The sequence below is a fragment of the Podarcis vaucheri genome (genome assembly GCF_965113315.1).
Source record: "Podarcis vaucheri genome assembly, chromosome: 10".
NCBI classification, from domain to species: domain Eukaryota; kingdom Metazoa; phylum Chordata; class Lepidosauria; order Squamata; family Lacertidae; genus Podarcis; species Podarcis vaucheri.
This window is the reverse complement of record NC_138748.1, coordinates 17,780,390-17,806,346: the sequence shown is the minus strand read 5'-3', so window position 1 is coordinate 17,806,346 and position 25,957 is coordinate 17,780,390. Positions and strand designations below refer to the sequence as shown.

The 25,957-nt window shown below is 43.2% G+C and overlaps 1 protein-coding gene across 6 annotated transcripts in view; it reads left to right on the top strand.

Annotated features, from left to right (window-relative positions):
- The first annotated feature begins 2,409 nt into the window (after window positions 1-2,409).
- Window positions 2,410-25,957, top strand: part of PTPRZ1 (protein tyrosine phosphatase receptor type Z1) — a 114,332-nt gene continuing 90,784 nt past the window's right edge. For 2 of the 6 annotated variants that reach the window (XM_082239392.1, XM_082239390.1), the window contains exon 1: window positions 2,410-2,744. In XM_082239392.1, coding sequence (XP_082095518.1) covers window positions 2,678-2,744 — 67 coding nt within the window. In that variant the 5' untranslated portion in view covers window positions 2,410-2,677. The remainder of the gene's footprint in view (window positions 2,745-25,957) is intronic. The other 4 variants (XM_082239391.1, XM_082239389.1, XM_082239394.1 and 1 more) reach the window with 2 other exon arrangements.

Below are 25,957 nucleotides of genomic sequence, written 5' to 3'. Positions count from 1 at the left end.
TTGTATGGACTTGCATAGAAAATTAAGTCATAGATAAGAACAGCTTGTCATCTGAAGCGGAGTTTTCCCGATGAGCTTGTTCTGTCTCTCTGGACACTCAGCCCTTCTCATCAAATAGGAGAGCCTTTAAGATGTTTCAGGGTATGAAAACCCACTTTGCTGTCTTATGACAAAGGGAGCGCACGCTGATCAGAGATCTTGGGCTACTGCCATCATGGCGACATCTTGCATTGCTCCCCCTTCTGGCCACTGGATTTTTGCTTTTTGAAATATGGCACTTCTAGAAGAAATAAGTAAGAAAGTCATGATAAGAACTAAGTTACTGAGGGATGAGCATCCAAGTCATGAAGCCAAAATAAATCAGCTGGTCTGTAAGGTGTTGGAATAATTGTCCCCCACCCCCGGTCTCTGAGCAGCCAAATAAATATGTGCACTTTCAATAAAGCTTTGCTGCCTTGATAACGTTACTGCTCCAGTAAAGTACTGGTGCTCCATTTTGTCTTGGCTATGATTAATGTAGACAAGGCAGCCCAAGCAGGGGCTGGAGAACCCCACATGGAATCGCCTTTGAGTTGGCAGCTGAGAGTTGACCACAGCCCCTCTCATTGCCTCTTTTACGCTCTTGATTAGAAGATGATACCCAGCTCTCCCTCTCATTTAAATCAGAACCAGTGAAGGTGGTGAATGTCCTGTGTGAGTGTCTGGAGGCATCTGGAGGATGGATGACGGCTAACGGATTGAGGTTGAATCTGGACAAGACAGAAGTATTGTTTCTGGGGGACAGGGGAAGGGCAGATGTTTCTTGAATGGAGAATGGCTAAACCAGAATGTGAAGCTTTCTCACACTTGTTGGGATTCAAGAGAATGGTGCAAACTTAATTTGGCAGCTTCATTTTTAAAATGAGTGGTGCCAGAGTTTATGTCAAACTCCTCCTTATCTTGATGTCCGAGGGCTGCTAACAGTTGCGATAATTCAGGAAGCACCCTAAGGGCAGAATCCCATGTGTCCAATTGCTGTAAAAAAGATAGTAAGAAGATCCACACTCACAGAGTGAAGCCAGCTCTATGGGCTACCATAGCCTTTGCTCATCACTAATAGAGGCTGAAATATAAGGCTGCTATACGTCCCGACATTACAAGGATTTCAAAGGTGGTGCTTTGTCTTGGATCTTAGGCAAGTCAATTGGAAATTTGTGTGTGTGTGTGTGTGTGTGTGTGTTTTGAAAAGAAAGAAAAAGCTCAACAACTTTGGGATTAAAAAACTTTGGGTCTTAAAAAAACCTTCAAGAACTTTGGGGTTTTCCTTTAAAAATCTCATCAATTTTGGGGTCTTCCTAAAACATTATCAAAAACTTTTGGGGCGTACTGGTTTATGAAATATGGCAACCCTACTGAAGTACCTCTCATAGGTCTGTGGGGAAATGACCCCATGGGACAGAATCATAGCTGTCAACTTTTCTCTTTTTTAAGGGAAATTCCCTTAAAACTGAGAGCCAGTGTGGTGTAGTAGTGGTTAAGAGCGGTAGACTCGTAATCTGGGGAACTGGGTTCGCGTCTCTGCTCCTCCACATGCAGCTGCTGGTGACCTTGGACCATTCACACTTCTCTGAAGTCTCTCAGCCCCACTCACCTCGCAGAGTGTTTGTTGTGGGGGAGGAAGGGAAAGGAGAATGTTAGCCGCTTTGAGACTCCTTTGGGTAGTGATAAAGCGGGATATCAAATCCAAACTCTTATTATTATTATTCCGGATAGGATTCATCGCAAGAAAAGGGAAAAGTTGACAGCTATGGACAGAATGTGGGGCTGGCTCTACCATTAGAAAGAGTGAGGAAGACTTTAGGCAGCTGATCCCGGGGAGCCGTTCCTAGAGGCGGATTTAGGGGAGCAGGACCAGTTAGGTCACACTGGGCGCCGAGCTTGGGTGGGGGCACAAACTATGGTTTTGAATGGAGCATGAGAGGCAGAGGAGCGCGGTACTCTCCTGTGTCCGGGAAATTCCGGACATGTGGCAGGGAGAAAAATCTCCACCTCATCTTTTCCGCAAGCTCTGAGGTAGCACTTCTCTTCGTCTCCTGCTTTCTTAGGGGAGACGAGCGTAACAGACTTGAAGCAGCGGCGGCGGCGGCGGCGGCGGCGGCGGCGGGGGGGGAGCAAGAGCTCCAAGGAAGGATGCTCGGTGGGCAAGCTGCCCGCCTGGTTTTCAGGCGCTCTCTTTCCCCTCACGCGGGGCGCTTCTCGTCTCGCCCCCCGCCTCGCGCCTTCCCGCCAAACCTTCCCCCTCCCCGCGCTCTGCTCCTTCTAAGTCGCGCTCGCGCGCCAACTCCGCCTGCGTCTCGCGCGCAGCTCTTTTCTTCCAGCGTAGCGCGCGCGCGAGCTAGATGCGTCCGCCTCCTCCTTCCTCGCAGCTACGCGCAGACGCGCACGCGCAGACACCGGCCGCGCGAGCCGCAACAGCGCTCTCTCGGAGCGCATTCGGTCCGAGGAGGCTGCGAAGTCCCTCGCGGAGAGAGAGCGAGCGAGAGTCTTTGGCGGGGATTATTTCGTTCTCTCTCTCGCTCGCTTCCTTCCTCACCGGGCGTAACTCCCTCCTTAGCCCGGAGAGAACCGAGCGAGTAGAGGGCGGTGTTTTTCTTTTCCATTTCGAGGGGAGGAAAGCAGCAGCCGAGACGGTGTGGAAATGCGAATCCTCCGGCGCTGGCTGCTCGCGTCCCTGCCGCTCTTCTTCTTCTGCCTCTGCCGACGCGGTGAGTGTTTGTGGCGCGTGAGGGAGGCAACTTCGCCCGGCGTCGCCTCGCCTCCAGCCTCACGGGCCCGGGGGCGGGAGGTCCCCTCTCTCCAAACGGGGGGTCTGCCATTCCCCTCGCTCCCAAACTTGAGGAAGACTTCTCGGGATGTGCGCGGAGCCTGAGGTGCAGGGCAGCCATTCCGTCGCGTGTGTGTGGAAGGGAGGGAGAGCCCCTGAGGGAACAAGAAGAGGGAGGAAGAATAAGAAGCACCTGCTGTTTCCCCAGGGTCTCTGATGAGGGAAGCTCGGGCCAGCCTGAACCAACTCCGAGGGGCTGAGGTCCCTTCAAACCCCCCCCCCATAAAATATTTGAGCTCCCCCAAATGGATGGGCATCGCCATTCGAATGGGTTGCATGCTCCGATTCTTGCGATCGATTATGTGGGGCGGGGCTTCACCCCTCTTATTTTATTCAGGTTGGCACCCTCCCCTAGATGCCAAGTTCTAGGGGCTGTTGGATCTCCCCCCCTTCCAATAAAATATTTGAGGGGGCCGCTCCCCCCCCAGTTGATGGGCATTGCTATTGAATGGTGTGCGTGCACCGGGTCGATTGTGTGGGACGGGGTTTACCCATGGGCATAGCCAAGGGGGGGGCAGAGAGGGGCAGCTGCCCCCGATAATAAAAATGCATAGCAAACTGAGGTTCTGCCCCCCATAACAAAAATCCTGGCTATGTCCATGGGCTTGCTCCCCAATATTTTATTCAAGTTGGCACCCTCCCATGGAAGCCAAATTCTATGGGCTAAGGGATCTTTGCCCCCCCCAATAAATATTTGAGGGGGCCAATTCAAATGCCGATTTGATTATGTGGGGCAGGGCTTGCCCATGGGCATAACCAATGGGGGCAGGGAGGGGCAGCTGGCCCCCACCAATAATAAATAAAAATCAATAAAAATGCATTAGCAAACTGAGGTTCTGCCCCCCCCCAACAAAAGGCCTGCCCCTCCTAACAAAAATCCTGGCTATGTCCATGGGCTTACCGCCATTGTTTCATTCAAGTTGGCACCCTCCCATAAGAGCCAATGTCTAGGGGCTGAGGGGTCTTCACCCCCCCCCCAATAAAATATTTGAGGAGACTGGGGCTCCCAAAATTGATGGGCATTGCCATTCAAATGGTGTGCATGCACCACGTAATGTGATCAACTATGAGGGGCGGGGTGTACTTGTGCTCCCCAAATATTTTATTCAAGTTGGCACCTGTGCACCCTCCTGACCTCCTGCTCCAGGCGGGGTGCCCCTGTTTCTCTCCAGAATTGCCAGCAGACACATCGACTGGGAGGAAGCTGGGAGGGGGGGGGCTCCTTCACCCTTCCTTTTGCCTTAACTGTGAAACCACAAGGGAAAGCCTCGCTTGGTTGCATTGCAGAGCAGGAAGGAAGGATGCCCCCAAGGCATAAGCTGTGCACAAGGAAGCAGGGACATGGGGGGCGGGGGGGCGGGGAGATGCTGCTGCTTCAGCCATTTGTTCTCTGCCTAGCCAGGCAGGAGGAAGCGCTCCTGTTGGCATCTGCACATGACATAAGGAAGAGAGAGAGAGAGAGAAGGAAGGAAGAGAGTCACTGAATGAGAAATTGCCTACAGTCCAAACAACGCGTTGGAAACAGGCATCGACCTGCCTGTGCAATGTGCTCTGTGTTGGATTGCACTGCGTGTTCGGGCAGTTGTCATTGAGTAGCAACCGCAAGCCACGAATGTGAGAGCTGTTGCCATTGACATGAATGACACTTGTGTCCAATGAGGTTGGGGGTGGGGGTGTCATAAGTGGGATGCAGTGAGAGCGGGCGAGGGTGGGAATTTCTCGAAGGAATCGTGTCAAATAGATGAGCTAGGCGTGCGAGCAAAACAACTAACTGTCCTATCATGTATCTGAAGAAGTGTGCATGCACACGAAAGCTCATACCAATAACAAACTTAGTTGGTCTCTAAGGTGCTAATGGAAGGAATTTTTTTTATTTTGTCCAATAAATGTAAAATGAAATGAAATACGCGGTCGGGTTGTTATTTGCATGGAACATATAATGATGTCTGTGGTTACATTATTAGCGTTTACCAAACAGAGGACTGGAGCATATTGCTTCCTGTGCTGTGAGTGAAAGTAAATATTTCCTGCAGTCATTTATACCCATGTCCAGTTTTACAACAGATAAAGTAGATATTAACCTACATTTTTGTCCAATAGGTGCTGCGGCTTTTGGTTCATTAAACCTTTGTAAACTGTAAGGGATCAGTGTCATATACCAGCTATGCAAGAGATGCCATTATATTAAATGTATGATTTATTGCACATATAAAAGTAATCTGAGTTCCCATTTTGAAGACTGCTGGCTAACTGTGACTGGTTCAACAGAGGTTACATTAAAATGACTTGAGTAATTTAATGCCATTCTTATTGTCACTATTAAGTGCTTGGGGTTGATTTTTACAAAGAGGTCATTTTAATGAAATTAGTATGTCCATAATTGTAGATCAAAATAGTAGCAGAAATCCACCAACTGAAGTCAGTGGCAAACTCAACAGTATTTGAACTTTATTTATTTCCTCATAATGAGGAAATGATAGTTTTTTGTCTGCATCTGTTGCTTGCAACCTTAATATTACAGGAATATTTATTGAGCCTTATTTTTGGATTTGGATTGGATTTGATATCCCGCCTTTTACACCCTTTAAGGAGTCTCAAAAGCGGCTAACATTCTCCTTTCCCTTCCTCCCCCACAACAAACACTCTGTGAGGTGAGTGGGGCTGAGAGACTTCAAAGAAGTGTGACTGGCCCAAGGTCACCCAGCAGCTGCATGTGGAGGAGCGGAGACTCGAACCCGGTTTCCCAGATTACAAGACTACTGCTCTTAACCACTACACCAAACTGGCTCTTTTTATTATATTATAAATCATCTTAGTTAAAAGGCATAAAACAGAACCTTGAGTTTTGCAGGCTTGATGAAACATTTCCTTACTGAAGATCCTCAAAGCTTACATTGAAAAATAGAATGCTAATTTGTGATATGTGAATATGAAACTTGGACATACTAAAATGTACAGCACCAATAAAATCAAGAGTTTTATTCATACATCAGGTGTAACATTAGCTATATACATCTGAAGGCCCCTGATTATTTTTCAAATATGACTCAAGGGACTATAGCAGGTTGTTTTATCTCAGTGTTAGTCTGTTGTTGATCCTCTTGAGTGAGAATGACTTCTATACTGAACTATGGGATTGTTCCCATGAATGAATATACTGTACCAAGTACTGCAGTATCATAGTAAATTCGGATGCTCATTACCTGTTACTGTTTTCTAATCTATGCAATATTTCCACTTTGCCTAACATTTGGTTTTGTATTTTTTAAAATCATTTTTTTAAAAAAAGTCTAGTTCCAATATTATTGAGGAAATCTTTGTGTTTGTGCACATGGGGCATACATATAACCTCCTTGAGTCCCATCTGGGGAAAAGGTGTGATATAAATAAATATATAGTAACTACTCGGTGGGGACGTGGGTGGCGCTGTGGTCTAAACTACTGAGCTTAGGACTTGCCGATCAGAAGGTCAGCGGTTCGAATTCCTGCGACGGGGTGAGCTACCGTTGCTCGGTCCCTGCTCCTGCCCACCTAGCAGTTCGAAAGCATGTCAAAGTGCAAGTAGATAAATAGGTACCGCTCTGGCGGGAAGGTAAACAGCATTTCTGTGCGCTGCTCTGGTTCGCCAGAAGCGGCTTAGTCAAGGCTGGCCACATGACCCGGAAGCCGTTCGCCGGCTTCCTTGGCCAATAAAGGGAGATGAGCGCCGCAACCCCAGAGTTGTCTGCAACTGGACTTAATGGTCAGGGGTCCCTTTACCTTTAACTATTCGGTAATACTAGCATGAAAAGTGTTTGCCATGACGATGCTGAAGACTGTGGTGATTTGATTGATCATGATATGTAGACTTAGTTCATGGTGCATTGTTGCAATTTCATTTGCTTCGTTTCAGTGCAACTTTTTTTCTTCGTTTTGTGTTGTGTTGCTTATAATATACTTGTATGAAATATCCTCCTCTTGGGAACACCATTATTCATATCTTCAGCTGTGCTGTGTAAATGAATGTGTGGGTGTTTGGCATCCTTACTAGTCTTTTGCCTCTCCCCAGTCTTAAATCTCTGGAAAGTATTGCCCGGTTGCACATTAATGGCCAGTGGTAACTCCTCAACTGAATGATCTTTTGTACTGTCTTTGTTTATTTCTCTCCATTGAGACTGGTTGGGGCCTATTTAGTGAATCTTGACCATATGAAAATAAATGGCAGTGCACAGATTAAACCAGAGGGTGAGCAAAAGGGCAAGAATGATACAAATGATATGTTAAGTTTCACCCGCAAATACTGCTGAGATCAGATTCAGAGGGTTTATATCTACCCCACCCCACCCCACCCCAAATGACAAGTCTCTCCAAATCCACACTGTTTGCTGGAGTACAAAGAAAATTACTAACAATTTTACATTAGATTGTTGCAAGACATTTGAAAAGCTGAACAAATGAAAACAGTGTGTGGACACTATGTATAAGAAATGAGACAGCATAAAGTTTGCAATTGTTAGTATGTTGCAATAATTTCCATAGAGCAATGTTATTTACTCTTACAGTATTTGGATACATTTGCCACGTCATATAAATAGTTCATTTTAGAAGCAGTGGTGAGTGGATACAGTGGTACCTCGGGTTACATACGCTTCAGGTTATATATGCTTCAGGTTACAGACTCCGCTAACCCAGAAATAGTACCTCGGGTTAAGAACTTTGCTTCAGGATGAGAACAGAAATTGGGCTCCAGCAGCGCGGCAGCAACAGGGGGCCCCATTAGCTAAAGTGGTGCTTCAGGTTAAGAACGGACCTTCGGAACGAATTAAGTACTTAACCCGAGGTACCACTGTACTACAATGCAGCCTCTCCCAACCTTGAGCTCTCCTCCAAATGTTGCGAAATCATAGAATCAGAGGTGGACTCTGAGGATCATCTACTAGTTCAACCTAAATATGCAGCTGTCCCATACGGGGATTGAACCTGTAACCTTGGTGTTAGTAGTACCACGCTCTAACCAGCTGAGCTATCCTTATATTGCTGTACTACAATCCCCATCACCCTGGCCATGCTAGCTGGAGCTGATGGGAGTCCAGCAACATCTGGAAGGGACAAAGTTGCAATCATGAACTGATACAATGCCCCCTGTTTCCCCTCACAGCATTCTTCAAAGTGCTTGAGTCACTTACAGCCCAATTGGCAACCTAGTTGTACTAAAGTACAGTATTGAATTTCAGCCTATTTAAGAACTGGTTCTCCCCCCCCCCAAAAAAAAAAGGCCTGAAAAGGGCTTAAATCTTACTTTGGTTCCCTTCATTGTCTTTGCATCTGACGTAGTTTCCACTGAATACTGTGGGATTACTGCGAAGTAATTAGTTTGAGAACTGTCATCTTAGCAAGTCTTGTTTTCCTTCTTTCTTGCACTTGTCATTTAAATGGTCAGTTCCCACTGTGGCTGCTCTAATTAGGAATTTAAGGGCGAGAAGGTTCAGCTCTTTTGCTGACAATTTCAATTTATCTTGAAACAGTGTTCTTTAAGTTTTCCTTCGAGGGTTGGATGACTGAGTCGGTTCCAGAAATCGAGTATCACAGCTGAAAGCCTTATTCTTAAAACTTCACGCACCATTTGTGAGCCTTCCCAGTATTGCACCTCTCTTGTCACTGTGCTTATAAACTCATCTCATTAAGACAAGTTCTGTTTGAACACACCAGAGGGTTCTGCATAAGAAAACATAAATCAAGAGGAAGAAAATCCTTAAAGCGAAAAGTCTTTAAAGCTATAAGCTACAAGTAAGCAAAGTAAAAAATAATAATGTACTCATCACTGTACAGGCAGCTCTTTCAAAGAAACTTAACTACTAATATATGCAGGTATTTTTAGCCCCCAAAACTTCTGAAGTATTTTTGCGAAGGCACACTGCCCCTGTTTTAACAAAGATTTCAGATAGAAATGAACTTGCTCTGCAGAAAATGTGGGCAAGGAGTATGAAAGGGTGAGTTTACAAGTCACCTTCAGAAAATAATTCAGTGAGGCTAATGAGGTTACTCCAGACATTGGAATATTGCACCCTAATCTCTTGTTTAGTTTCTGATATTGCACCTCTTTGTTTCTGATGTCATATGGGAGTCAGAATACCTTCACCCACATATTTTTTTTAAAAAAACTAATAATCCTAAAGGCAACTTAAATAAGTTTTTTTTTAAAAAAACATATCCCATGGTGAAATCTATATAGAGCAACATCTATGCACAAGGAAGTGTATGGAAGTAACATTTATGCACATCCAAGTTGTTCTGCCCATCACATCAACACATCCTTAAATAATGAAGCAATCAGACTAAATCTGGGGGAATAAAGTAGGATGCCATAGTTGGGTTTTAGACTGATTCACATCCAGTCCTCACCCTGATTAGGAACAGTTGTCTTCCCAAGTGCATCTACTTAATGTGGCGGCTGTAATCAGCACTTTAAGCTTATCGTGTGGAGGGTCTCTGCAGCATGGGGAGCATTATTCATGGTCTTCTGGCAGTGGTAATAATGTTAATACAATTATTTATGCAGCATTTTTCTAAGTGCTCAAAGCACTTTGTGTATATTATGCCTGATCCAGACTTTGTCATGCTTAGAACAAGTCCATTGAAATGAATTGGCCTTTTCTGGTATTGTTATTCCCATATTACAAATGAAGGCTGTTAGGTTGAGATATTGCAGCTTACCTACAGTCACCTATAGTTCTTACCTCGTTCTCTTAATCACTATACTTTTATAGTTTTTGAAAAAACTGACCTGATGTCTGAGATACCTTTCCCTTGGCTGGTTGATGGAAGTTCCACTTCAAGATCATGAAAACAATCCACATAACATCAGTGATCCATCAGATAAACCACTGCAGATGTAATAACCTCCTTGTGGAGCTGCCCTGGAGGCTATTCCTAATGCTTCTGTGTTCAGGCCAATAATATATACAGCCTAACAGAGATGTAATTCTCATTTCCATGGCAGTTTCTCTTAACCCATATGTGCTTTTTAAGGAACACACTACAGCGGTACCTCGAGTTAAGTACTTAATTCGTTCCGGAGGTCTGTACTTAACCTGAAACTGTTCTTAACCTGAAGCACCACTTTAGCTAATGGGGCCTCCTGCTGCTGCCGCGCTGCCGGAGCACAATTTCTGTTCTCATCCTGAAGCAAAGTTCTTAACCTGAAGCACTATTTCTGGGTTGGTGGAGTCTGTAACCTGAAGCGTATGTAACCCGAGGTACCACCGTAGTATAAAACAACCCCAGTCCCACACTACTTACTTTCTAGCAGTTTACTTGACCCTCACTATAGATAAAATGTGACTTCAGGGCTTTGAAACTTTTATCACAAAACAAACAAACAAACAAACTGGTGGCAATGGTCGCCACTGGCTCAGTTTTTTTCATAGTATATCTGAAATTCAGAATTCTTTCTAGGCTTTCTGGAACCTGTGGAACAGTGGCAGTGTTGAACCCAATGTAATAAATTAGGTTGTGCAGCAAGATTATCTGGTATTACTGTTAAAGTAGCCATAGCAAGATCACACCATGTTAATAATACAGTGGGTGGGGGGGAGAGATTGAGTATCATAGAGTCTGGAATATTTTCCAAAATGACAACTATCTTAGCAAAAGTATTGTGATGCTTTAATGACTAATTCATCTATTATAGCACAAGTTTTCATAGACTAGAGTCCATCAGATGCATAAACAGGTGAGGTGAGCAGGGAATGCAATGCAGTACAATGCAAACAAACCAGATTGACATTAAGTTAAAGCTTAAATGCATTTGAAGTAAGGGCAGTAAACATTCATACACCAGTGTTGAAAATGACTTATCAATGACATGATTTTTATATTAATTAACATCTGTAAAGGAATTTTAAAATCATCTTGGTTCACAGGTGATAGAACTGAACTTCATTAGTTGTAATTTGGTGGTTTTGTGCTGGAGTCGTTTTTGGAAGTTGAAAAATATGTTATATTGGCATGTACCACTCTGTGCTTTATCACATCATCACATTTTTTTTTTAGAGCTCAACACTTACTGCTGCATGTAAGTGACTATTCCAGTATAATTACCCAGTAATTACCCATAAAGTAGACATTTCCAAACAGTATTCACTAAGTTCATTTGAGTTTTTTCCTGCTTCCTCACAAAGGAAGAATTGCTGTTCAATTTCACAGGAAATTCCATGTGTCTACAGTGTATTATTCTGGAGTCTGCCTTCTTTTCATCAATGTATTTTCACACAGTCATTATAATTGATCCCCCTAGCACTTTTTCATGTTCTAACGTCAGGGAGTGATCAGGAGGATATGACAAGAGCAGTGGCAAATGGTTAGAAATGATGGAAGCTGTAGTCCAGGCATAGGCAAACTCAACCCTCTAGATGTTTTGGGACTACAACACCCATGATCCCTAGCTAACAGGACCAGTGGTCAGGGATGATGGGAGTTGTAGTCCCAAAACATCTGGAGGGCTGAGTTTGCCTATGCCTGCTGTAGTCCAATAGCATCAAGAGGGCTATATGTTCCCCTTTACTACAATAAGGCAACAGCAAATGCAGGTGGGTATTAATCTCAATCCAGTTAAGAGCAGCACAAAAAAGCGCTTATATCTTCAGTACCTCCAACCACCCACATAGTCCATGGCATAAGAATTCACACATATCAACAGTGGCCATGCATCCCATCTCTCACCTGGGCTTTGCCTAGAGTATCTTCAACCCTGGCTTCTCCTTCTCTCAGGGACCCTAAAAGCACCCATGCTACACCTCCCACTTCAAGCTGGGTGTTTGGCCAACGTGTTAAATACCCCAATGTGCATGCGGTCTACTCATGCAGAGTGTTTCCATGTAAGATAAGGTCCTGGTAGGCATTGCCAGTCTTCCCCCATGGCAATGCAGGCATTCTATGCATATAGGACTGCTTCACACACTGGCTAAATGCATGACTGGCATGGGGAATTGCCAGAATGCTAGGTGGCAGAGGGGCATAGCCACCAGGGATGACCCCACTCTCCTATGAGGGATGCTGTATGAGCATCTCTATTGTCAGGGCTTTTTTCCAGCCAGAAGTCAGTTCTGGCACCTCTCAGGTGGGTGCCATTGCCATTATAAGAGAACAAGGGAGGCTTTTGTGTTGAGTTCCAGCATCTCTTTTTCTAGAAAAATAGCACTGTGTATTGTGATAAAAAAATTATAGGGTTTTGCATCAGCATAACTAAAGGGTGTCCAAATGCCAGCTTTATGTATACAACTTCAGTACACGGGTTTTTTGCAATGCCATAAGCATGTATGGTACAGAGGGTGGACTGTACTTGTTTCCTAAAAAATTGGGACAGGAGAGGTACTTGAAAAGGCTGAAATAGAACAGTAGAGAGAAGATACAATTCCCAACATAGTTGCAAACCTAGGTATGTAATAACTACAGAAGCTATTAGTATGTGAATTACTGGGAGGTAGACACCTTTAGTGCTGTTGCTGTTTAGCAACGAGGAGCATTGACAGGAAGGCATGGGCAAAAATAGAGCATGAAAAGCAAAGGGGAGGAGATAACAGATGGAGATACAGAGACAGAACAATAAGGGACAGGGAATAAAACAGATGAACTGAGAGAAGAGAGACTACAGAGATAGTGCACAGGTTTTAAAAGGAAGCTAAAGGAGAGTAGGCTACAAAGAAAACACTGAGAGTGGAATTGCTTGCCCAATGAAATGATCTCCCCTTTCCTCCCCCTGCTTGCTACTTGGGGTGGGAAGATGTAGGGGGAGGGGAAAGCCCCACTGCACCAGCAGGAGTTCTTGCAGTGGCTTCTTCTAACAGAAATGGGTAGTTGAATCTGGCTCTCAGTGACAAGAATGTGTTGCCATGGTGGATATAGCAGTGAAGCTCTTTTTATTTGGTAAAAATGTAAAAGTGGGTGGCAGAGTAATCAGAGTTGAGTGCTGCTGCTGTAGATATTTATGGCTACAGGTGTTGCTGTGACAGTAGCTCCTTTATATCCTGGAACAACAAGAGCAGTGCAGTTTTGCACTGATCATTTTGTTGGTCTTTGTTCTCACAGGTTTTTAATCCCAGCACCCATTCATGGGACCCACTTTGAAAATTAGGGGTTACTGATCTCAGATGTTATTAGCAAAATTAAAGTCGCATATTTTGTGCATGTGAAGAATTCTGGCTTGGTTGGAGAATTAATAAAACTTCAATCGTCCACCCAATTAAGTCAGCTCTGTCCTAAGGATATCAATGGAACTAAATTGACTTAGAGCCAAACACTTCCATTAAGTGATGTCTAGATAGCTCTGAAAAGTTGTTGCAGAAAAAGTAACAACTTTAAATATTTTATCTCCGGTAATGCAGAATGAAGAGAGAGAGAATATCACTAGAAAGTTTTTGGAAAATGAAAAAAATAGTGTCCCGCAAATATCAACATGCAGCTCTAGTTTTCTTCTTTCAATTGCTTTGTGTACTAAACATTGTATACAAATAAATGCACCCAGATGTATCTTGATGAATAAAGACCTGTTTCTGTGCACACAGTGATAGAATTTCACACACAGTCATTAGTGTATGTAAATTTTCTTGGCAAGACTTTAGGCGTTTCCTTTAATGTGACTAGCTTTCTGTTGCCTTGAATGTTGTATATCAGCTAATTTCAGTATTCCAGCAGTCAGTGGAAAAGCTTTAATTTGAATTTAATAGGAATGGCTTCCTTCAAGCAATTTAAGTCTTAAGAGGGACATTGTTTAGCACAGACTATCCACTGAACCTCTGGAACACTGAAAATTAAAAATCTTGAAAGCTCATGTTAAATACCAATGCAAGGAAGGTCTCTGGTCATCTTTGCCAGGTTCAGCCTCTTCTTCCCTACTTCTCTTCCAGTGGATATTGACTAGACCTGGAAGCACAGTGCAACACAGGCTATTGTCTGATCCATGTTTTGGCTTAACTCAGTCCTATAGGTAGCTATTTACTCAAGGCGAGTAATAATAGCTTCCATACCATGGGTGGTATCCATCTAAGTTTTACTCAGAGAAGACCCCTGAAATTAATGAGCATGACTAAGTTAGGACATGCCTTTTTGTGGCTTTGTGAAGGTAGCCATAGGTGTGAAAGGGGAAGATCCATCATTATTATATACTGCACACATAATAGAACTGAAGGGACTACTAAAAATGGTGGAAGGAATAAGTTATATTCTGCCACACTTCTCATTCTGCCTAGGGAGAAGCCTCCAAAACTGAGGATTGGCTAGGATAACATATCTTCTTTAACTCTAATTCCCTTTTAACTGTGGCCAAAGGTACCTAGCAGTACTGCTCTGTGAGTTGCTGCAAGGGAGACTATGCATTAAAACAAAAATTCTGAAGATTATGATTGAGTTCTTTCTGCCCAGATCATAATGACCACTCACATTATACAAAGCTTATAACCCACCCACTCTCAGCAGCCAGAAGCCTCATAGCCAGACACTGGAGGCACCTGTCAGGAGTAAATATGGACCAATGGTATCAAATTGTATGGGAAACAGCCATACTAGAAAAGCTAACCAATAAACTGAAACTGAGACGGGGACAAATAGACGCCTTCATTCCAGTATGGCTCCCCTTTATCACATACACAGCCCAACAAGACAACAACAAGAATCCACCGACAGCATATGAATCAGTGTGGCTTACCTGACCCAACAAGCCCTCCCCCCATCACAAATGCAAACAAACCCCACTGCAGACAACCAACCACACCCTGTCCACATGTACACTATACAAAATAATATAAGCCTCACCACCCCACCCCTCCTCTCCCCCCTCTTCTTCCCCAACTTTATACTGTACTCAACACTTCTTCTTCGGCGATCACTCGTAGCCGAGTAAGATTGTCTTCCATAAACACGGTTTTAACAATGAGTCTGTAAGTGACTGTGGAGGCCAATTCTGGACCCACACGTCCTTCCACAGTGGGGACATTGGTTCCTGGGCAGGAATTGATCATGGTGTGGATTTGCCAAGTGTACCTTCCTCTTAGCATGTTTCTCCCTTGCGTTCTGAGTTCGAGTGTCTTCAAACTCTATGAAACCTTTACTCAAACACTAATGCCTCACAACAAATGTAACTGATTTGTACTACCTGAAAAAGAGAGACAAGGCATGTACTTTGGTGTAAACCAAGAAAATCTTTACTAAAAGTAAATTTAAAAAAGAAAAAAACAGTTACATTAATAGGGTAGGTCCTGAAAACACATACTTCAGGTTCTTGAGCAGGAACTAGGCTCCCCATTAGCCACCGAGGCCACCTGAGCTTCAAGCTCCTTGGATCCAAGAGTGCCTCCAAGCAGTAAACTTGCTCCTTCCAGGATAGTAAAGCCCTGTCTCAAATAGGCCATCTTTTTTCCTCTCAGAAGGACCAGGAAGACTAGGTTCAGATTAAGTTCACTGGCTGACCTTGAGCTAGACACTATATCTCAGCCTACCACATCTCACAAGGTCGCTGTGAGAATAAAGGGCGAAAGAATGAGAGGCATTTGGCCACCCAGAGTTCCCGGGAGAAAGAGTGGGATAAAATATAACAAATATATAAATATCTATCCATAGCCTTTCCTAGAGTTTGTTATGCCACCATATTGGGACTGAAGCGGCTGTTGACATTTCCCTCCCAGTTTGTCACGAACAACTTCATTTATTTCTGTAGGGGCTTTAGCATCCCCTGTGAAATGTCTGTTTTATCACTGTGGGGGTTATGCAAGAAGGAATATTTTCAAGCGTTTTCAGGTGAAAAAGATTAATCTGGGCACTTCAGGCAGCCTCACTGAAGTCTATTGGAGTAAACTGGAATAAAAATGTAATATATAATTCATAAACCATGAACATCTGTAACCTGTTTCAAAGAAGCATGTGGCTCCTGAAACTTTTAAGAGCTGCAAGCACATATTGTCATATTGTACTGATACTGCAACAACAACAGCAAATGAGGGAAACAATAATTTTCACATTAAGTTGTCAATTGTTCTGTGAAATTGTTGTTTACTGCACCACTGCGTCACCATTTTCTGTGAGAGTTTTCAGCATTTGGCATCTGTTGGTTAAGGCAAGAGATCAAACTTCAGTAGTCAGCAACTGAATACAAAATGGACTCAACAGTTGTGATTCAAGTGTTCATACAAATAAGTTTAGCTTAGGAATTATTCTCTTTCTTCATTCACGGCCAGTAGGTCTATACAAAAAGATTCGGGCTGCTGCTGCTGCTATTTAATTCTCAGTGCTTCTGTGCCTTTTCTGAATCATGCTGTCTGCTGTGGGATTTGTTTTGTAGGAATCTTGCAGAGAAATGTTCCTACCATGAGCCAGTAGTCTTTATTATCTGCACAGAGGGAGCTCCAGCTTTCCCCTTCATGGCAACGTGACTGCAGTGAACAATCTGCTGGAGGTTTTTCTGACTCACGGTGTCATCTCCTAGAGCGCAAGCCTCAGAGGAAACATGGGGATGGGAAAGATAAATTTATACATCCCTATGTCCCCATGTGAATGTGTGTGCAAATGTGCTAAATGTCCCCCAAATATTCAAATGTTTACAATAGCTATACAAATGCAGTAGGTCGATTTTGTACCTGTTGTAGTTCTCAAAGTGGGATGGTGTGGTGTAGAATACTATCCCACTTCTTTTCAGGTAGATCTAAAACTATCTCATTTTCCCCCAAGTTATTGTAAAACCCTCTTGGGATTGATTGATTGCATATACACCCTGCTATTCCTCCCAAAGGAGCCCAGGGCAGCAAATAACAAGCAATAAAACAGTAAAAGCTTCTTTTAATAATTCCAATATAGATGCAGACTGCATCTCAACTTAAAAGGCTGGTTGGAAGAGGAATACCTTCAGAAGGGTTTAATATTTAAGGAGAAGGAAATCCAAAAGGTGGATGTCATGACACTAAAGACCTGACTCCTATATTGTGTGGAACAGACGTCCTGATAAGATGATATCTGTAGGAGGCCTTCCTCACCTGCAGAGCATAGCCATCGACTGGGTTTGTAAGGGGTGGGTGATCTTCCCAGTATCCTGCTCCCAAGTTGTATATGGCTTTATAAACCACAGCCTGCTGTCTCTGCCAGCTCTACAAGCAACTATGGCTTGGGCAAGGCTAGAGAATAGAAATAAGCCCCATAGTAGCATGGTTCTTTTCATTGTGGATGCACTAATTCAAGCTTGTTCGCAAATAGTTTACACAGCTATAAAGGTGGTGAATTGATAACAGACCAAATGAAGTCTGTGCTAATTTGAAATGAAGCCATCCACACCCACCCCACCCACCCTTCAAGCACTGGTTTAGTAAGGTAGGGCTGTCTGGCATGATTCAGTAATGAAAAAAATAGATTCTTGTGTAATCATGACTTAGATGTGGAACTGGGTTCCTTCTGTTATTTATCAATTTAGGCTGAGGTGACCTACTTGATGATTACCAAAATCTGGGCCTTATTTTGCTTTTTGGGAATTAATGCCACCTAGTATATCTCCTGTGATCATAGGAGCCAACCTCTAGAGTCTTTGCCCCCCAACAAACTATTTGAGGGGGCTGCCCCACAAAAGTTGATGGGCATTGTCATTCAAATGGTGTGCATGCACTGCATCATGTGATAGATTCTGTGGGGTGGGGCTTACCTGCCCCCTGCCAATATTTTATTCAAGTTGGCACCGCACCACTGCCTGCGATTATATGGTAACAATGAAAAGGAGTAAGCCCTTTATTGCTGTGATTCAAATTACCTCTTACTAGTGATGAAGCACTATTAAGAACTGGACAGGATGTGGCACAGAGAATCTAGGTGGATGGGGGAAAACAGTTGGGAGTTTCTAACGTTTGACCTGTACTTTTATTACAGACATTGGCAGGGGGTCATGCTTATTGTAGTGTTGAGAAAGGAAAGGAACAAGGTCTTCAATGCCTTGATGTACTTACAGTCTTTCTGTTTGATCTGGAAGTAGATGCTTGGAATGAGGTTTGTTGAAGTGGAAGAAGAAGAACTCACAGAAAAGAAGGGGGAAAGATACTTTCAAGTGCCAAGTATTGCTTATAAAGCTCAACTGACATTCTCTTTAAGGATGAGTTTTCAACACACTCTTCAAATTGCTCATAAAACAAATTCGGCTAGGCTAGTATAAGCAATGTACCAAATTCTTTGCACATGGGCTGGGGAATATATGTGATTTATTGCCTACTGCATTGATGGATTCAGTAAATCATTAGCTATGGGTATTATGTCACACATGGGCAAGTGTATTCCATGTGTAATTCTGTCACGTACATATTTGTTCAGTATGACAGATGCAAGCCCTGAGGAAATGAAGCATGCTTGATTTTATACTTTGGTCAATTCAAGTTTCTGTTCCTGCAAAATAATATATAAAAGCTATCTTCAACTTGGTGTAAGGGGGTTTAACAGCTATTTTAAAATCCTACCTTAATCTAGTCCTAGAATTATGTATAGAGCTAGATTTGAGAGCCAGCTGTTAGGATTAATCCTAAGAACCTGAAATGTTCTTCAAAGTTCTGCAAGCTTCCTTCTTCCTGAAATGCTCTGCTTTCATTAGTTTTTGGCATGACTTGTTATAATTTTACACTCTGTATCATGCATATATGATTTCTAAATAAGCTGATTTTCTGTTCATTCAAGATACATGGCTTTCTGGAAAACTGTTCAGCTCTCAGGGAAAGCCTCGGGAGATAGCATGAGGAACGGAGTGTGTTGTTATGTGTCAGAAACAGGGCTAATCATCCAAAGGAATAAGCATATGTTGCCCTCTTAAAAGTCTTACTTATGTAACTATGACACTAATTCACTGCTTTTTTATTGCCTGATGTTTATAGCTATTGTGTCCCAGCTGGACTTCCATGAGGCATTGACTGTGCTGCATCCCAGACCAATGAATCTTAATGTTCACATGATGCAGCAGCTGCAGCATGTGAACATGAGCAAGTAAAAAAGTTCAGTTCTCTATATGTCAATCCACCTCCACTTTGCTGTGAGAGATGGGATGCTATCACATACCGTATTTGGGTGTCCAGATGCACATCCTCTAACATTTCTCTGATTAAAATAGGGACTTCCTATTCAATAATAATAATAATAATAATATTTATACCCCACCCATCTAACTGGGTTGCCCCAGCCACTCTAGAAAGCTTCCAACATGTATCAAAGGTAAAGGGAACTTTTATTGGCTTTATTGGCCGAGGGAGCAGGCGTACAGCTGGTCATGTGGCCAGCATGACTAAGCCGCTTCTGGCGAACCAGAGCAACGCACGGAAACGCCGTTTACCTTCCCGCCAGAGCAGTACCTATTTATCTACTTGCACTTTGAAGTGCTTTCGAACTGCTAGGTTGGCAGAAGTCAAACATGTATAAAAAATATTAAAACATTAAACTTCCCTATCCAGGGCTGTCTTCAGATGTCTTCTAAAGGTTATATAGTTGCTTATCTCCTTGGCTCAGGGGGTTGCATAACTCCACACCCTCCAACCCTCTGCACCCTCTCAAATGAAAACAGGGACATCCTAAGGAAAAGCGGGTCATTCTGGGATCAAATCAGGAACCGGGATGACTTCTTTAAACCCGGAACTTTCCCTGAAAAATAGGGACACTTGGAGGATCTGCAGATGTAGTCCGTGCTGTATATTTAATAGCCGAGTAGAAAGGAGGATTTTGGGAGGTGTAACTTTTCTCATGCCCACAGCACTGTGACATGGCAAGGAAGCACTTGCCTGTAGTTCCTGTCATACAAAACGATTGACTATCATGGTCCCTTCGAGCTCCATAATTTTACAATTCTATTTAAAAGTCAACAGCCACATCATAAACTGCAATATTTATGGTCTTAGTACTGCACACTGTTATATGCAATGATTGTTTCAGCTAAGGTCAACTTTTCAGAACATATTGTAAGGAAATTGCAAGACTTTGCACAGTGTTCTATGGCCCAGCAGCCCCCTCTAGGCTTTTGGACAGACCCCTGCCTTGGACCCCTTTACTGGAGTACCCTGAGTTCTATCCTGGATTTCGGGGGTGGGGCAACTACCTAGCTACCCAACACCCCAGCTTTAGACTAAGGATTCAATCCAATGCCTTTTTCTGCCAAAGGTTCTGGCAATTGCAACAAGGAAGACAGGCCCAATGCATCTGCAGGCAAATTCCTTCCTGGCTATGAATATGGCAAATGAATAATTCCACAGCAAGGCCATACATATGAGCTGCCTGCCTACCTCTGGGCAGCCACAACACAGAGAAGGGGCAGGCAGGACAACTGTGCGGGTGGATCCCACAGAAGCCCAGCCCTACCACGTCCACCACCCAACCATCACCCACCCACCAGACTCCAACTGGCTCAATAAAGTTTTACATTTTGTCAGGCAATCTTGTCAGTCCCTGCAGCCAGCTGAGGCCAATGCTGATGACCAACCACACAGGTGTGCAGTGCCGTCTCATACCCAGGATTGAGGAGGCCCAGCATGCATTGCTTGTGTGTGTTGTCATGTGCCTGGTGCATGTCACACATGTGATGTCATATGTGTGATGCATGGCACATATGTTCTATCACATCATCGGGAGGAGACCATGCGCAGAGCGGCTTCAGTGGCCGGTGGTTCCTCTCTCATACTCAGAAGGATCCCCCAGTGCCACATTCAGCCTCCTGTGCCCCCTCCACATTGAGGGTTCATTGCACCCTGCCAACAGATATTATTGACACAAGTTGATTACTTTCCTCGCAAGCTCCGCCAGTGTCTGAATTACAGTGAGTGGTTTTTACATGCCAACTTGGTCACTGTATCCCAAATGTCTGCTAAAACTTTTTTTTATAACAAAATATTATACTAGGAACTTTAAAGCCTAGAATGTGGCTAGAATGGTGACTAGAATGTGGTGAAATGCAAGCTTGTGATAATTGCAACAGAAACCTTTAAATACAAAGAATGACTTGGGAAGTCCACCACACAGAGACTTTTTCCTTATAAAAAATGTTTACACACACACACACACACACACACACACACACTCTTCAGGCATGAAACAAGCTTTTCTAACATGAAGAAGATGCAAATAAAACTTTTAAAGAACACTGTGATTATATAACAATGACCCTTGTTAGCTGCTTTTTGAGCATCTGGGACTTAAAAGTGGGGAAAATATTTTGTAAATAACTAAAAAAATTATAGAGCCATCTAAGAGTCACATCTTGATAGAATCTTATAAGTGGAAGCCAAGTGTATATAAGCTGGCTAATTTTATATTTTCTTTGGCCTCAGGATCCTGTTTCACTCACTTTTTTTTAAAGCCTAAAAGGACTATAAGACATCTTTTAATTTAGATTTATTAATTGCCACGTGAAATATTTTTCTCCTCCAAAGAAGCCATTAGGTTGCACTGTATAATGACACTTAATAATGAAACAATAATCTTAAAAATTCAGCTTGCATGCCTGATTTTTTATCCATTACATTATTATAAGCTCCCCATTAGATGTCAATAACCTTATAGTCATTTCCTGCTCTACCATAGGAACTGCCACCCCCTTTCTTTTCTTGTTGGAAATTACTTTGAATGAAAGGTACATTGTTCAAAACATTGCATTGCTTCATAAAACTAAACCAATGACTTAATGAAGTCAGCTGCATAATATCAGGCATGCAAATCTAATTCTATCTTGATCCATCTTTTATTATGAATTTAGTAGCACCTTTGTTTTCTGCAGACATGGTAAGAATAGGCTTTGCATTGCCAAGACTGAAAACAAGGCCTGTCCAATGCTTGAATCTAATCTTTTGCCCATATACTTTTCACCTGCAATATTGTTTCGGTCACTATGTAACACAGTGTTTTGTGCTCTTGCATCACTGTGTGTATTGCCAATATGCCTCATTCAGGGAATTTATGCAGTTGCTTAGCTGGTCCTAACGATCTGAGTGAACTGAGTGCTTGTTGTTGATTGCTAGCACTTATTTATGGAATAAATATCACTGAGGGTAGAAACACTTTTGTGAACATTTATACGTAAGCTAGATGACTTTGCAGCTGTGGGTGACAATGCCAAAACATACGTTAAAAATTGCAGTGGTACCTCGGGTTACAAACACCTCGGGTTACAAACACTTTGGGTTACAGATTCCGCTAACCTGGAAGTAGTACCTCGGGTTAAGAACCTTACCTCAGGATGAGAACAGAAATTGCATGGCAGCCGCGCTGCGGCAGTGGGAGGCCCCATTAGCTAAAGTGGTATCTCAGGCTAAGAATGGTTTCAGGTTAAGAACAGACCTCCAGAATGAATTAAGTTGGGTTGCCCCAGGCACTCTGGGTGGCTTCCAACACATATAAAAATAAAAATCTTTTTACAAGGGTTTGAGATTTCCTTCCAGTCTCTCTTGGGGCCTTAAGCGAATACTTTGGGTCCAGATAGCACTGGCTGTCCCTAAATACACATGCTGTTGCAGGTCATATCTGGTTTTTAAAAAATAAACTTGTGTTCCTTACTAGTTTCAGGGGAAAATATATATGCATTTTTATTTTTAAAATGTAAAAAGAAAAAACCACCCGTAACTACATATTTTCTGAGTATGGTGCAAAAGAGAGGTGAGGGTCAGGATACCTGAAAGAAGCAGTTAGTTAGAAAGATGCACCTAGGTGTTTTTTTTTTGGGGGGGGGAATAAAGGAAAACATTTTTTCCTCCCCCCCCCCAAAAAAAAACCAGGTCAGGGAACAGCGGGATGGCGGTGCTGCGCCTCACCGCTGTCCCCCAGGCTTGTGGGGCTGGCCGATGTCTGCCCGAAGCGTGGGGCGCTCTGCTTCAGCACGCCCCGCGCTCCGTGCAGCAGGCTGCTATCTGCAGCGTGGGGAGCCCTGCGGGAACTCTCACAGGGCTCCCCACACTGTGGATGTCTGCCGGCGCAAGGGGTGCTCTGCTTCAGGGCACCCTGCGTGCCGGGCGGCAGGCTGCTATCCGCAGCCTAGGGAGCCCTGCGGGAACTCCTGTGGGCTCCCCAGGCTTGCTGATAGCTTCCTGAAGCCTGGAGAGCGAGAGGGGTCAGTGTGCACCGACCCCTCTCGCTCTCCAAGCTTCAGCAAAAGCCTGTATTCACCCCATAGGATGCACACAGATTTCCCTTTCATTTTTGGAGGGGAAAAAGTGTGTCCTATAGGGCAAAAAATACGGCAAGTCTTACACAAGATGTGCAAACTGAGAGATTAGCTCTTCACCCCTCTTTACTCCTAAACATTTAGCCTCTGTACCACTTTTTATTAATATTTGCTGAGGCTATAGCATTGCTTTGGCATCCACATTTCCTCTGTATGGGAAAGGTTAACTCACAGCTAGAAAGAATCAAGTGAGAAAGGTAATTTCACAGGCAGAAACCTCTGGATTTACTCCCTCGGGGTATAAATGAGAGGAAAGAAGGAATGGAAAGAGGACCAGGGAAAGGAAGCTTTCAGTGCTGAAAATGGATGTGAAATGGGGGAAAGTGGGGGGAAAGCCAGGCAGACTGTGGTTGGGAGGAGCCTATGACACAAAGTTAGTAGCTCTTCAGAACCGTGTGTACAATTTTACTGCAGCTGTCCAAGGCAGGGTGTTTATGCCATTTTAAGAGCCATCTTCGGATTATAACTGCTCAAACAAATTTAAATGAAGACATATTATGCCTATGCAAAGGTGGAAGAAAGCCAGATACTACTCTGGATAGGAAAAGCAAGAAGTTAATAGATGCAAATTTTGTTAAATGCATCAGTTCAAGCATTCTCTCTACTAAAAGTCACGATCTAGCAATTAATATCAAGAAGGGAACTATTCTGAAGGTGTAAATGCTGCTTGTTTGTGTTCCGTGTTTTTTTAGCTCTTCGTGTTAATTAGTGGCTTTTTTGTATACTGTGGATTTTGTTCCTATGAGGGTATATGATTAGAATAGTTACATCTACCCTTGACTTATGAAGGTTTTTTTTTTTAAAGGCTTGTGATAGAAAGTAGTAATTAACCCCGAGCCTAGTAAATTTCCAGCCTTTGAGATCAAAGACAAATACACTAGCTCCATAATTAGCTTTGTATGCTACAAAATTAGATTCCAGATGAAAAAAAGGAGCCGTTATTAAAACCCATGAGCTTTGTAAAAGGGAAAATGACTTCAGTAGAATAAGAGCCCCAGATTGCTTTGGTTAAGGAATAAACAAGATGCCTCTTTTATGATAATGCAAATATTGGCACCGTTTCCACATTTTGAGGCTTTGCTATAAGCAGAATATTTCTGTGTGGGAATTAAAAAAACCACAAATTGCTTGTTTGTTGATGAAGTACATAGAGGTGAATTCTGAATATGAAAAGTAAAAGGAGCAATATGAAACCTGAATGCAAATACCAAATCTTGGGCTTCGTATGGGTGCATCTCAACACATGTTTTTCTGCTGCAGAACAAGCTCTTTCTTCAGACATTACTCCTGTATTAACACACATATAGTGTCCAGAAGCAATATTGTCTCACCTATGGCTCACCTTTCACCCCACCTTCAAGTGGTCACCGTCATTATTTTCCTCAAAAATTTGCAGGTTTTTCTGTTTCCCAGCAGTGAATATCCCACTAAAACAGCAACTATAGAGCTTTGTCTCCTCACATATATGACAAAAAGCATTATTTATTAAGCAGAACACATCAAATACCACAATTTTTATTTATCAAAATATGGTATAATTTGAGAAATATATTATCACCTCGATACAACTAGGTGTTATGAACTTCAGAGAAAATTACAAACCTTTCATGTTGGTTAATATTAATAATTTAACTAACTTTGTCTTCAGAGACAGCGGGAGATGTTGCAGAAGATATATCAGAAAGATTGTGCTAGTAAACTATTGGCTTTGTTCACTCTGTAGACTTGTGTAAACTTTCAGAGACCTGGTGTGAATGGTTGGGTTCTGAATCTGTGTCCATGGCAATCTGTTCAAAGTATAAAGGGAAGTTACAATGGTGTTAACCCATGAAAAGGGTTGGCTGTTTTCATGGAAAGCTGTCAAGACCTGTTTTGCATTCATATAGCCAAGTTAATCAGAGCAGTGAAGAGTAAAAGATTTCTATTTCAGAAGTGGCAGTGGTTGTTGATTTTTTAACCAGATCTGTGGCCACATTATAAAATGTGTATTGCATTGCTTAAATAAATTCTCCTCCGTATTGACTCCTGGATCTCCTCTCTCTGCATTATGATCTGCACAATATTTCACCAGCACAAATAGTTAAATAGGGGTTTTTCAACCCCCCACCCACTTTTATTTTTGCTGTCAGGCTGAATGAGATAATTGATTTGAGAAATGTACTGAAAAGTTGGCGGAGAAAAGGGGGTCAGATAAACATCTAATTTTCCATTTGCATCCAATTGACATAAAGTAAAAACATAAGCATGTCTCATAAGACCAGTTTCATTCCTACTCGACTGATATTCTGGCTGTTCATCAGTGTTTCTGGCATTATATTTCCAGCATGCTGCCTCAAGAAGAAGAGAGTGAACTTTGAGGTAGCTTGCAAAGACTGAGGCTGGATCCCCACACTCCTATTTCCTGCACTGGGTTTTTAATCTGTGTTCAGAGGATGTTACCCAAAATACATATGCATCCTTTGCTTTGTTATAAAACGATACCCTTTGATGGTGTGGCTTCTCAAACCATCTTCACAGCGATTGCAGTCCTTAAGCCTTTCCTAATAAAGGTCTAGGGACGCAGGTGGCGCTGTGGGTTAAACCACAGAGCCTAGGGCTTGCTGATCAGAAGGTCGGCGGTTCGAATCCGCACGACGGGGTGAGCTCCCATTGCTTGGTCCCTGCTCCTGCTAACCTAGCAGTAGTGTTTTAATATTTTTAATACATGTTGGACTTCTGCCAACCTAGCAGTTCGAAAGCACGTCAAAGTGCAAGAGGATAAATAGGTACCGCTCTGGCGGGAAGGTAAACTGTGTTTCCGTGCGTTGCTCTGGTTCGCCAGAAGCGGTTTAGTCATGCTGGCCACATGACCCGGAAGCTGTACACCAGCTCCCTCGGCCAGTAAAGCAAGATGAGCGCCGCAACCCCAGAGTCGG